The 10,983-nt window shown below is 49.5% G+C and overlaps 2 protein-coding genes across 2 annotated transcripts in view; one reads left to right on the forward strand and one right to left on the reverse strand.

Annotated features, from left to right (window-relative positions):
• Positions 1-10,983, reverse strand: part of LOC116445363 (mas-related G-protein coupled receptor member H-like) — a 41,833-nt gene that overhangs the window by 26,616 nt on the left and 4,234 nt on the right.
• Positions 1-10,983, forward strand: part of LOC116445396 — a 41,832-nt gene that overhangs the window by 13,311 nt on the left and 17,538 nt on the right. Inside the window, exon 6 of the mRNA XM_032111994.1 lies at positions 7,752-7,844. Coding sequence (XP_031967885.1) covers positions 7,752-7,844 — 93 coding nt within the window. The remainder of the gene's footprint in view (positions 1-7,751; positions 7,845-10,983) is intronic.

Genomic DNA, 10,983 nt, shown 5'->3' on the forward strand with positions numbered 1-10,983 from the left:
ACAGGTACGGGTTGGGGGCTGGGGCGTGTAGAGCAGGAGTGAGGGGTTCCAGGCAGCAATAGCAGGGAGGGGTATAAAGTAGAGGGGGTTAAAAGTTAGGGGATAAAGGGACACAAGTCAGGGCAGGGGTTGGGGGGTCAGGGAGTCAAAGGTCAAAGTCCAGGGGTCAAAGGTCAAGGTGATCAAGGTCAAAGCACAGAGGTCACGTGTAGAAGGTTGGGGTAAAGGTCACAGGGCTCAGGGGGTCAAAGGTGATGTGGTCAGTTGTCATGGGTCAAAAGCAAGGGTCAAAGGGCAAAGGTTGGGGTTAAAGGTCAGGGCTCAAGGTGTAAAGGTGGATGGTCGAGAGTCAGGGATCAAAGGTCAGGGGTCAGGGTTGAAAGGTCGGCTAGTCAAGGAATGGGTCAAGGGGTCAAAGGTCAAGGCTCAGGATTAGAGGTTCCAGCATGATTTTCCATGGTGGTTCCCAGGGTGGGGACACGGGGTGTGGGGTCAGTGGTGCCGGGGGCGGGCAGGAGCCCCGTGGGCAGTGGCCGGCAGCGGCGGGGACGCCTCCGTACGGTCGCGCCCCTCCACTGCCAGCAGAAGCCCCCCCGCGCCGTGCGGTGCCCGGCCGCACTCCTTGCCCTCCCCGCCGCTGCCTTCCCGCACTCCCACCGCACCCCCTGCTCCCCTCCAGCCCAGGGAAATGCAGGAAAACACAAAATCATCGAGGTGGAACAGTCACCGGAGCTGCCCGAGCCATCCCCCCGCCTGAAGGCGGCAGCTGCCCAGAGCCAGGGGCACCCAGCAGGATGCAGCTCCTCTTTCCCGGGAGCTGGAGGCAGGGTTTCCCAGGCAGGGGGAGCAGGGAGAATTTCAGCTCCCAGCAGCTCTCTGTGAGTGCTGGATGGACTCTGGGCTGAGCCACGTGGGAGGTGTGGGTGGTGTTCATGTCCCCAGGAGCTGCTCAAATCCACCTTAACCTCCTGGAATGGTCTGTGCTGGCAAGAACCTTACAGACCATCCTGTTCAGCCCCTTGCCATGGTCAGGGACACCTTCCTGGGGTGTCTGTGCCAGAGTGGTGGAATGGGCAGGACTTTCTCCCTGAGCCCAGTCCCAGGCAAGATTGGGGTTCCCATGGGAAGAAGCCTGTGAGCTGCATTTCCGGAGCTGGGAGCCTCCATGCCTGGGAGTGTTTCCAGTACTGCTCTTTGGCTTTTTCCATAACTGGGCACGATGTTTCTCCCCAGAGCAAGGTGGTTTTCCCTGGATTGTTGGGGTTACACTGTTACAATCTGGTTTAGAGCCAGGAAAGCAAAGCAAGCTGAGTCTCTGAGCATAAAACCAGAAAGAACCTGGAAGATTCAAAATATCCCCAGAAATGAGATTAGAACCAAACGAGGTCAGATGTTGTTGCCAAAAAATGGATGTATTTTATTTGATAGTAAAAGAGGCAAAGAAAAGGGAAGAGAAAAGAAAGAGAGAAGTGTGCATGGGGGGTGGGGGAACAGGGAGAGGTGACGGGGGTAGGTGGAAGCCCATCACCCCTCTGAGGGTGCCAACGACGTCTCGTTGCTCCCCTCCATCCGCTCTGCCGGTGGTGAGGGTCCCCCGTGGGCGCCGTGGCCATCCCGCTCCATGCTGCCACAGCCGAAGGGTGCAGAATTCCGTGGGTTAATGCACACTTTGGGCCAGGCGGGAACGCCCACGTGCCTCTCTTGCAGGGGCCGGCTTGACACTGTCCCTTGCAACACTGAGGGTCTGGTGCATCATCTCTGGTGCTCTGCTGCAGGGTCTGGGGGCCCCTGTGCTGGGCCATGTCACCCCTTCTGCTGTGGATGAGCTTCCTCCCCCCGGTGAGGACCCCGCAGCTGGGCTCTGCACAGTGGAGGATGGGCAGTCACTGCGTCTGTGACCACCGGCTTTTCCAAGGTACCCAAAGCCTCTCCTCCCTCCACCCCTTGGTGCCAGGGTCTGTGTGAGCCTGGCAGCTGATCGCCCTGGGGCTCTGATCTCCACCTTGGAGGTGTTAAGCCCGTGCTCAGTGAATGTCCCCAGCCCTGAGTTGTTACTTGATCTTATCTTCATCAGCGAGCAGTGTCAGGCCTCAGGGCCCCATTCAGGGTGTTCCAGTCTTCTCTTCAGCTTTTATAATACAGTTTTAAAAGTCCTTTAAGTAAATGTTTACGTCATAAAATATAATATCTCAGTCTCTGACAATCCACCCCGTGACTTAAACTTTTCTTCTGATTTTTCTTCAGTTTGTGGGTTGCCCACAGTGGGTGATTTGTAGAGTGGTTAATAAGAGAAAAGATAGAAGAAGTAACAATGCAAGTAATACAATAGTTATTCCAATCGTCAAAAATGTGAATTGCAATTATTAATCCAATGCTTATCAGTAAGCGCCTCCCACCCCGTGAACCCAAAAATCAGTTTTCTTTATTTGACAGTGGGTGTGAGAGATTCCCCAATATGGTATTTCTTGGACGTTGCCTTAATATGTTTTGAAATCGATCACAGAGTTACACAGCGGGTTTGAATTTTTAAATTCCTAATGTAATTGCACCCTGGAAGAAATGTGAATATGTTTGTTGAAAATGTGTGCTTCTGCATACTTCAAGGCTGAAAACTTGGTTGTTTTCTTGACTGCATTCACATATAGTTGGAAGCATTTCATTGGTAGTATTCCTGCTCTGCTGGGTAAGTCTATGAAAGAATTAGCTTTTATCATATTAAATTAAAAACATTTTCTTACAAAAGATTTTCATGCAAACACATATCTACATCACAGCTATGTTTCATTTATCAAGGAATAGATTATAACACTATTGTAATTTAATTTTGACACAAAACAGAAGCTGTAGTTTTGTTATCGGTGGGATTTAAAAAAAAGCCAACAAAAAAAGGAGAAAGAAGAAATAAAAAAGAAATTAATTTTCTTTTAAATTTAGTTGTCCTTTTGAACTTTAGTAGCATGATCAAAAGAAGTGAGGTAGAATTAAAATGTTCTTGGACATAGGAAACTTAACAGTACATTAACGATGTTTAAGTAGGTTTGAGAGTTGGTAGAAGGCTGCTTTTCATTTAATCTTACATTCTGTTAGGATTTTTTAGTTCACTAATTGATAATTCTTGAAGAGAAAAAAGAATTAGCCAAATTATAATGATTCCAAGGTAGAACTGGGAAAAACATATATGTAAGATTTCATTTATATATATGTTCTTGTACCAACTTTCAAAAAACAAACAAACCTTCATAAGACCTTTTGCCACACTATCTCAGCAAAAGAACTCAAACTTAACAATATATAAAATAAATTGATTTGCTTGTAATGCAAACACAAACAAATTGCAAACATTAATAAATTAATTGACAAGGCAAGCAGTCAGGATGACAATTTAAAAGTTGCATTGGTTCTCACACAGCTCGATCTCATCTGTTGGTAGGTTCCTATAAAAGAAAAGTAAAAATTCGGCCTACTACAGACTGATCTTAAAACAAGAACTTCTTGCAGTTATTAGAAAGTCACAGAGCTTAAAGTGAAGAGACGGTTATCACACCTAGGTGTGAATGTGCTGCTTGCAGTTTTGCTGCTCCCGAATTCATTCTCCTTTTCTTCAGTGCAGGGATGTTTGGATTCCTAGAAAGAGAAAAGAAGCTTCCCAGGCAAAATATGCCCGTGTAAAGCAAGTTGTTAATTGCATCAATTTGTTATTATTATTAGGTTTCATGTCCCACAGGTTGTTTTTCAATGGGGTCCCCTCCAATTGATTGGATGTTCTGTGGAGTGAGTGGTTTAGGCATTCGGGATGCCTTTTTCTCCTCTTTTTTTTTTTTTCCCAGGGCATTTCTAACTGCTCCAGGCAGTCTTATCAGTTTTGCAGATAACATTTGCTCCTTTTATTCACCCAGCCTTTTTTTGTGTTTTCATTGCATTTTATTGATTAGATTCTAATTTTGCCAGGCTTATGGCCAAATTTCGATTTTTCAGTAGCCATACAGGTATCGTTCTGGTGGTAATTTTCTGACCCTTGCCAGTTTTAATTCAGGGTCTACATGCTACTTTAGACCACACTTCAGAGAATGTTACAGGTTCAAAACTTCTCAGTTTTTTCCCCTGTAAAATTCTCTGTCATTTGCATTCCAAAACTTTCTTTGGACATGACAGTCAAGTTCAGCAGCCGGCGGATGGTTTTGCCTGCAGCCTCTTTTAACTCTGGCCCTGCTAGCAGAGCAGAGAATTTAAACAACACTGACTACTTGGATGTTACAGAAACCATTTCAGTGCACAGACCATCCCCGCAGAAGATGACCTGGCACCAAATTCATTCAACAAAGGAAACAAAGCTTATGCACTCTATTTTATGCTGCCACGAATTTGGGGGTGATCTTTCCCAGAGGGTGCCCAGCGTAAAAGCAAATTTACAAAAGTCTCACCCCTCTCTCTGGGAAGGTACCTCTTCTACCAAACCAAACAAAGTTACAAACACCGCAGTAGTCTCTCTCGAAGGATACCCATTAAAAATTTTCTCTAAGGTCCTACTCCTTCCACCTCGTGAGCACCTAGTGTTTACCAAAGTTACAAGTCGCAAAGTAAAAAATCTCAGTTACGAGTCGAAAAATAACTTTCCAACCTCCCAAGTCTTTTACCTACAGGATTGCCAATTTCCCAGACCTTGGGCCTCGGGGGCACCGTTTAGGCACGGGTACACATGCAAACACACAAGCAACCAACCAAACAAAAGAGTAAGAGAGAGGAAGAAAGGTAGAGAGGTGTTAGGAAATGTTTAAAATGATCGATCATAAGAATTAGCAATTCATTGATTTTTTGGAAACAACACTCTCATTTTTAGGAGATCCTGCCGACTATGCCATTAAGATGTTACAATCCGGTTTAGAGCCAGGAAAGCAAAGCAAGCTAAATCTCTGAGCATGAACCGGAAAGAACCTGGAAGGTTCAAAATATCCCCAGAAATGAGATTAGAACCAAACGAGGTCAGATGTTGTTGCCAAAAAATGGATGTATTTTATTTGATAGTAAAAGAGGCAAAGAAAAGGGAAGAGAAAAGAAAGAGAGAAGTGTGCGTGGGGGGTGGGGGAACAGGGAGAGGTGACGGGGGTAGGTGGAAGCCCATCACCCATCTGAGGGTGCCAACGACGTCTCGTTGCTCCCCTCCATCCGCTCCGCTGCTGGTGAGGGTCCCCCGTGGGCGCCGTGGCCATCCCGCTCCATGCTGCCGCAGCCGAAGGGTGCAGAATTCCGTGGGTTAATGCACACTTTGGGCCAGGCGGGAACGCCCACGTGCCTCTCTTGCAGGGGCCGGCTTGACACTGTCCCTTGCAACACTGAGGGTCTGGTGCATCATCTCTGGTGCTCTGCTGCAGGGTCTGGGGGCCCCTGTGCTGGGCCATGTCACCCCTTCTGCTGTGGATGAGCTTCCTCCCCCCGGTGAGGACCCCGCAGCTGGGCTCTGCACAGTGGAGGATGGGCAGTCACTGCGTCTGTGACCACCGGCTTTTCCAAGGTACCCAAAGCCTCTCCTCCCTCCACCCCTTGGTGCCAGGGTCTGTGTGAGCCTGGCAGCTGATCGCCCTGGGGCTGTGGTCCCCACCTTGGAGGTGTTAAGCCCGTGCTCAGTGAATGTCCCCAGCCCTGAGTTGTTACTTGATCTTATCTTCATCAGCGAGCGGTGTCAGGCCTCAGGGCCCCATTCAGGGTGTTCCAGTCTTCTCTTCAGCTTTTGTAATACAGTTTTAAAAGTCCTTTAAGAAAATGTTTAAGAGATGAAATATAATATTTCAGTCTCTGGCATACACACTGGCTGTTTGACAGCTCTGTTGTCTCTTTGTCCTGAATGGAGGAGCGAGGAACGGGGGATGCTCCCGACTGTCCCAGGGATGTGGGAACAGCCCAGTTCCAGTGAGGAATGGGACGCCCAGCTCGTGGCGTGTGCCCTGAGATGGTCTTTGCTGTTGTTTTGTCCTTGGAGCCTGTTGGAGTGCTGGCCTGGATTTGGGAGGAGCCAGGTAGCCTGGAGCAGTGAGGTTTTTCCTGTCAGAAATCCATGCTGGGGATGTTTTCCCTGGCTGTCCCAAGGGGAAGGAACAGCTCTGGAGTTTTTGCAGCCACAGGCTGGGGATGCATCCCCTGAAAACCAGTTCAGGCTCGTTCATCTGACTCTGCCCCTGACCTGTGGCTTCCAGGGAGCCTTCTGGATATTCTCAGGAAAGAGATATTCCTTTCTGGATATTCTCAGGAGAGGATATTCCAGCACCTGCTTTTTAAGCCAGGAATTCCAAACCCAGTAAGTCGGTCACATTCTATGGGAGCTGCCCCAATGGTGGGATGGCAGAGGGCACACCCCACGCTGCTGTTTGGGACATTCCCGACTGGAACGGGAGCCAGCTGGGCATTTTGGAGCGCTGAGGCCACAAGGGCAGCCTTGAGTGGCATTCCCAGGCAATGCTGAGGCATCCCATGGCTATGGCACGTGGCAACACATGCCTGATGTGGAGCAGAGAGAGGAAGGGAGAAATTCTGAGTTAATGGGAGGAATGGAATTGGGCTTTCCAGAATGGAATTGGTAGAGGTGCTGATGGGATCATGGAATCATGGGGTGGCTTGGAAGGGACACAAAGACCCTCTGGGCTCTGTTATCCCATCCCATGGCAAAGAACACATCCAAAACTGCCTCCTCACCCTCATGGAATGGCAGTGGGTGTTGGGAGCTCTGGCAGGAGCACCTGGAGACCAGGTAAGAATAGCAATGGGATTGTTTTGGCTGCTGCTGGATGTGGTTTTCTCTTTTCAGGATGTTCCTCTAATTGATGTTTTCACAGGAGCTTTCTAGGCCTCATTTGAGGATAGTTCTAAGAATTTGGAAGTAGTTGGAAAAGAGTGAGGAAAGAAGGTGAACCTGATCCATTTCTAGTAATTCTGAAGTTCTCTTGCAGCACCGTTCTGGGGGAAAGCTGGTGAAAGGATAAAGATACAGAGGAACAAGTGTTGTAAACCCCCCTGCCTCCCTGACAAAGCAAACCTTTCTGCAATCCCAGTAAATCTCTTGGAAAATCTGTGGGATCATAAGGTTTCCCAGGAAAGGAAAACTAAGGACAGAGATGAGGAAAGAGGCTTCCAATTAATGATTTGATGGACGTAGGAATGATTCTTGTATGTTTGATGCACCCCTTTTTATTCCTGGGATAATTTAAAATGATTTCTTTAAAAAGTCATTTAGATTTGGGAATTCAAATTAGAGAGGAAACGATGCAAAATAAATGCAGGGAGAGTTCACAGAATCATCCTGGAATTGCAGAATAGTTTGGGTGGGAAGGGATCTTAAGGATCACCTCATTCCATCCACAGGGTGCTCCAAGCTGTGACCAGCCTGGCCTTGAACACTTCCAGGGATGGGGCAGCCACGATTTCCCTGGGTTTACAGGCACAAGAGGAAATTTCCAGCAGGAACTGAGGGGTTTCCCTTGCTCTGCCTGGCCCTAGCAGGGCTTTGGGAGGCAGAGGCTGTGGGAACAGGAGCTTTGTCCACTGCCTTGGGGGAGTCTCTGATGTCCCAAAAGCCAGCAGAGCAAGTGGTTGTGGTTTAACATCCCATTCAAAGGAGATGCCAGGCCAGGAACGGGAATGGGCTGCAGAGCAGGGATGGTGCCCAGCAGAGGGGTGACTGTCCAGGGGGTCCCAGCAGTCCATCCCTGCTGCCCAGGGTTGGGATGAGCAGGCTGGTGAGTGTCCCTGTGCTTGCTCTGCAGGATGAGGAAGCCAGGCCTGCTGAGGAGGAAGATGAGGAGGTGTGGGAGGATGGAGACAGCGGCCACCAAAGGCTGGGGAAGGCACAGATCCAGGTAGGAGCCGTTGCCTTGCGAGGAGAGGGACTTGTCTGTCCCGTTGGAATTTGGGGCGTGAGGCCAGTGGAACAAAGGCTTTGATTCCATTTTCTTGCTCAGATTTTCACGTGCCTTAAGAGAGCTTTGTGAAAATGTCATTATCCCTGATTGAGTCTCTGAAAAACAGGGATTGAAGCTTTCAGAAGGGGCCCAACCCTGCCTGCAGGTATCCAAGTGCAGCCCCCCCTCCCTGTTTTTGTGTACAGCTGGGATGAGACCTCAGCTGCTGTTGAATGAATTCTCTGCTGGAATCCCAGTCCCAGCCCCCCAGATCCATGTGCAGTTTAAGGCCTTACACCCTGACCAGGACAAGTTCCTGTCCTTAGACATGGAAAACAGGGGAAAACTCAGACTGGATTGGAGCCAGCATCCAGAATGGGGAGAGTGAGGCAGCGTGCTTGGCCCAGGCTGGGGCTGGTACAGGGGGTGTTCCCCGTAGGATGACACCCGTGTGGAGCAGATCTTTCTCTTCCTTTGTCCAAAGTCCCATGGCAAAGGAGTGAAGAACCCACAAGTGGGGCCTGGAAGGAAAATGGTTCTGTTAAAATTAGGCAAAGAACGCACTAAGAAAAAATGGACATCCTTTTTATGTATGAAAGAAAGTAGGGAAAAACGTTGAAAAAGAGCTCTTTTATTTGGTGCCACCTCTCATTTTTTATGGATAAAACCTTCTAGTGAGCAATCAGGAGTGGGAAAGCCAGGAGCCTTTGACTTCCACAGTGGACTTAATTTCCATGCTTAATTTCAACAATTTCTTCTCTCTCTCAGGACAGGAAAACCCACTTAACTTGTCCCATCTTTGCCAAAAGCTTTGGTGTTTGAGCAGCCAAACCCAATGGGCTCTGGCCCCACCAGCCTGTACTGGAGGGCCCCTGGTCCTGCCTGTAGTGTGGGATGAATCCCCAATTGTCCCCAGAGGGGGCTGCCCTGGTCCCTGCAGTGCCCAGCACCTGAGACACAGAGAGAGCCCTGTCCACAGGGGCTCCTTGTCAGGAATGTGGCAGCAGCCCCAGGAGCAGGCTGGAGGGGAGAACTGGGGCTGTGTTTGAGACTGACCAGCTCAGCTCAGTGTTTACCTGTGGGGGAGTTTGGCCCCCCACGCTGAGTTGAAGCGGGATCAGGGTGACAGATGCTGCATTTTGGGCACCCTGAGAGTTTCTCTCCCCTTGGAGATTTCCTGCGGGGATGGGGCAGGGCAGGGAGCAGAATTAACCCTGCACCTCCCATGGGCACTGCTGGCCTTTGTCTCTCTGTTGTGCCATCAGCCTGTGGGAATTTGCTGCTGCCGCTGCCACCCCACCTGGGGCTGCGTGCTCCTGGCAGCCCTTCCCAGCCCCACACCCGAGCTCCAGCGCTGCCTCCAGGCTGGGTTGGGAGCGTTTGCTGGGAATGTGCCTCATCCCTGGGAGTATCCTTTCCTTCCAGAGTGGATGGATGGAGCTGCTGGGCTTGTCAGCTTCAGAGTTTGCTTGCAAAAGTCACTGCAGGGAAGAATGACAAGGAGGTTTGTCAGAGTGGTGCTGTCAGACCCCACCTGCCAGTCTGGGCTTTGGCTTGGAGGTTGTTGTGTATTGGCCCTGCAGGGAATCAATGTCCCCTTCCCACCTCAGCCCAGCAGATCCCAAGGGCTCTTCCTGGAATACTTATTCTTTGCTTCCCTTTGGGCTAACTTAATCTGCACCCTTCCATGAGCAATTCCTTGGCTTCTCCTGGAGAAAACCCCACGGCAGAGGCAGTCTGCAAAGGAGCCCAGAGCTGTGCTTGGAGCAGAGAGTGCTGAGAGCTGCGTGTGCCTCTGCTGCCCCAGGCTGGCAATATCCCCATGGCACAGACTGGGCAAATGGGATTAGAGGGATCACAATCCCTTCAGGGAAGAGGTTTTCTCCTGTGCAGATCAGGCACAGGGCAGGAAGGGAACTTTGGGAATCAGCTGCTTTCCCCCAGAAAGCATCACTCCCACCAGCATGGATGACATGACCTGTGCCCAGCGCTCACCATGCACCCGGCCAGAATCAAGAGCAAAGGTTGGTTTGGGTGTGAGCACTTGAAATAACTTTGGAAGAGAAGAAATCACCTTTTGCTGCTTCTTTCTTTCTTGCAGATGCTGGGATTGCCTCTGTGGACAGGTGTAGCAGGTTGGGTTTGCAACCGGGCAGAAACACCAATTTAGTGTAGTGGTTTGGCCCAAAATACTCATTACTGTTTACCTTCTGTGAGATAAGAATTAGGAGAAATGCAAAGCAGGCACCAAACTTGAAAGAATATAAAGAAGTTTATTAACAGACCTAAAAGAGGAAAAAAAAAATTACACCACACCTTCAGCACTCTCCTCCTCCCCCCACCTTCCTCCCTTCTCCCACTGACAATGTAAGAAGACAACCCTTGAGATGTTCAGTCTGTTACCACTTCCATAATAACCTTGTTCAGTCCATTTAGAAAGAGGAGTCTCTCTGCTCACATGCGAGTCCCTTCCCCCGACTTTCAGCTTTTCCCGCAACTGCTTTCGAGGGTCCACTCTTGAAGTTTTTTGGGGGTACAATTTTAAGGTTGAGCTGTTCAGAAACAAAAGTTCTCTTCACCCATCTCTGGGAGCATTTCATCTCTAAGAACAGAGGCCCTTCTCCTTCCCTGGGAGCAAAGGGTCTTCCTCATCTTCATCTTTAGGACTATCGCTGGGAGCATCGCTAGGAACTGAGGTTTTCTCTTTTCCCGTTTGGAGGAAAAGTCCTCATCTGGTCCATCTCTCCCTGTCCAAACTTCTCATGAAATTACAGCTGCGTCAGCATCTGCCTATCTCAGCACAGGTGCTTTTGCTCACGAGTTGAACACTCCACCCCCCAGATCTTCATGAAATTACAACAGGATACTCTGATATATCACAGCTTCACAACAGAATTTCAGCTTTAAGCATCTCCTCTCTCTCTTCCCTCTGGTTTTCAGCTTTTCCCAGCAATAAAAGGGTTAATCTCACCTCGGCCTTGCAGCTTTGCAGCTGGAATGTTGAATGTTTCTTATCTAAGTGCAGAGGGGGGAGAGCTAAGCCGCTCTGGCTGCCCACAGCAAAGCAGTGGGGGGGGTTCCATGGATGGAACAGGGC

Source organism: Corvus moneduloides, chromosome 6, assembly GCF_009650955.1.
Source record: "Corvus moneduloides isolate bCorMon1 chromosome 6, bCorMon1.pri, whole genome shotgun sequence".
Classification (NCBI taxonomy): domain Eukaryota; kingdom Metazoa; phylum Chordata; class Aves; order Passeriformes; family Corvidae; genus Corvus; species Corvus moneduloides.